Source organism: Trichosurus vulpecula, chromosome 3, assembly GCF_011100635.1.
Source record: "Trichosurus vulpecula isolate mTriVul1 chromosome 3, mTriVul1.pri, whole genome shotgun sequence".
Taxonomy (NCBI): Eukaryota; Metazoa; Chordata; class Mammalia; order Diprotodontia; family Phalangeridae; genus Trichosurus; species Trichosurus vulpecula.
The window spans coordinates 133,922,521-133,925,327 of NC_050575.1; the positions used below are offsets into that span (position 1 = coordinate 133,922,521).

Sequence of the window (2,807 nt, forward strand, 5' to 3'; positions counted from 1 at the left end):
GATCACAAATGAATAAGGAATGCTTTAGATCCAAGGTGAGAGATGGATAAGTGTCTATTGTTAACAGTGATCAGACATACTACATAGCAGGATGACAAAGAATAGGGTCACATACATAAATTGGCCAGTATGGCTGAAAGTTTTGAGTGGTAATAGACCCTTACCTAGAGGCAGTGTATTGAATGAAGCCATCTTTCCAATTTCCAATGGAACTATCCTATTTAGGATAGTGTATTCCTTAAAACATAATTAGTGCTTTGTCTATTTAGCCACTCTTTTTCTTTTGTTTGTGGACTGAACCTGTGAACAAAGAATTTCCTCTTCCAAGGCAGATTGACACTTTCTCTAAAACTTAGTCTTAAGTTTAAAACTTCGTCTGGGGTTGGTGAGGTGAAATCTGCCCAGGGTCACAGAGTCAGCATGCGTTAGAGCCCCGATTTGAACTCTGGTCTTCCTGATGCTGAGGACAGCTCTCTATATTCTACATCTTACTGTCTCTCTTTGTTAAGAATTTTATAAAACCTCTCTTATTATTCTATAAAATAGACTTCTTTCTCTCATGTAGGCAATTTGAATAAGAGGTGCTACTGTCTCCCAGAGGTCTTTGCACAATTTGACACCCTTTCCATTTTCATGAGGGTTTACAGCTCGTGCCCCTCCTAATACTTTGAGTTAGACCATGTATACCAGATGAGATCAGTCTTACTAAGTATTTTGAGGGCCTAAACTTGGTACCAAATTCTGATGCATGATGATTCTCCTTTTAAGAGAAGGTCTTCCAGCATTTCTAGTTTCTCTTAAGAGCATGTAGGTATTCCTCACAATGTGCTGTGGAATTCTCTTGGGCCTATAGAGGAGCTCAACTCTTCCACTGAAACAACCTGCTAGTCAGAAGTCCAATTATTTTCCAAGGAGACAGGAATAATTATCTAGACATTGCTATCCCCTCCAAGCCAATTGGATTCTTCTTAGGTTCCTCTGTTTTTCAGTTAACTGATACTAGTAAGGTAATGATATTTTGGTTTCTGGTGTTTTCCCGTTATTCCACTGTACTCTTATCAGGAAGAGCCAATAGGATGATACAAGATGAACATTAATTAGCAAGGGTAAACATGAAGTCTTACACTTTAGTTTTTTTAATTGCTTACATAAATACATAATGGATGAGATTTATCTTAGCATTAATTCATCAGAGAAAGACCTCAAGATTTTAGTTAAAAGTTCAATATGAATGAGTCAATTACAGGTAACTAAAACTAATATAATTTTAGACTGTATTAAATTAAATATGGCTATTCCTTCTCAAAGGAGTCAAAAGATATATTGAACTCTGTAACAACTGTACCGCTTATGGAGTGTTTTGCTCAGTTATTTACCCAATATTATGAGAGGACAATAACAAAAAGAAGCACCTGTAGAGGTGGGTGACCAGAATGGGTAGAAGTTTCATATTGAGAAGGTTGAAGGAAGAGGAAGTATTTAGCCTAGACAGGAAAAGACTTGGGGAGGAGCTCCAAAGTTTTCTTCAAATAGTAGGAGAAATGTTAGGTGACAGAGGGTTTAGATTTAGTCTTTGCTGCTTTAGAAGAAATAACAGAGATCAATACATAGAATTTACATAATAGGGTGGGAGATTTCAGTTTAATTTATAGAAGCATTTTCTACCAGTGCTAACAATGGAATGTATTCCTTATAATATATCACTATTTTCAATGGAAGTGTTCAATGACCACATATCAAGGCAACTATTGATGATTGAAGGTTTCATTAGATAACATTTAAGGTTTTCCCCAATTAAAGTTCTATGATTCTTTAGGTTACATCTTTACATCTTATATCTCTTTATTCCTTTATAAAGAAGCAGATGGAACATGAGCCAAGCAAACCAGACCTGGGTGACAGAATTCTTCCTCTTGGGACTTTCTGATGACCCTCAGACACAGCTGCTACTCTTTGTGTTGTTCCTGGCAGTCTACTTGGGTACCATACTTGGAAACCTGCTCCTCACATCCTTGGTTCTGCTTGACTCACAGCTACATACACCCATGTATTTTTTCCTGTGTAATTTATCTCTGGCTGACCTCTGCTTCTCAACTACCATTGTTCCCCAAACCTTAATCCACATGTTATCTAGAAAGAAATTAATTTCTTTCACAGGCTGTGCAGCTCAACTTCTTCTCAGCCTGTTTTTTGGATGTACACAGTGTTCCTTGTTAGCTGTGATGTCTTATGATCGGTACTTAGCGATCTGTGACCCTATGCACTACCCCCTCATCATGACGTGGAGGGTGTGTGGACTCTTGGCTTTGGCATGCTGGTCAAGTGGTGTTTTAGTATCAATGGTGGACAGTGCATTCACATTGCACCTCCCTTACCAAGGAGACAATAGAATTTCTCATTTTATTTGTGAGCCCCCAGCCCTTCTAGTTGTGGCATCTGCAGACACACACAGCTCAGAGATGGCTGTTTTCCTGATGGGTGTGGTGATTCTTCTTGCCCCCATATCCCTGATTATGATCTCATATGTGTGTATCATAATGTCTGTGGTCAAGATGAAGACAGCCTCAGGGAGACTCAAGGCCTTCTCCACTTGTGGCTCCCATCTCATTGTCGTCATCATTTTTTATGGATCAGCCATTATCAACTACATGACACCTAGGTCTTCCAAGGAACGAGGGAAAATGGTATCTGTGTTCTATACAGTGATAAATCCTATGCTCAACCCCCTCATATATAGTCTGAGGAACAAGGATGTAAAGAGGGCATTCTGGAATGCTGCCAATAGGAAACTGTTCTGCAGTACATGA

General features: G+C 38.9%; 1 protein-coding gene across 1 annotated transcript; it reads left to right on the forward strand.

Annotated features, from left to right (window-relative positions):
- Positions 1-1,865: 1,865 nt before the first annotated feature.
- LOC118842229 (olfactory receptor 2D2-like) lies at positions 1,866-2,807 on the forward strand. Its single transcript, XM_036749825.1, has one exon. It carries the CDS (start codon positions 1,872-1,874, stop codon positions 2,805-2,807), a length of 936 nt encoding a protein of 311 aa, XP_036605720.1. The 5' UTR covers positions 1,866-1,871.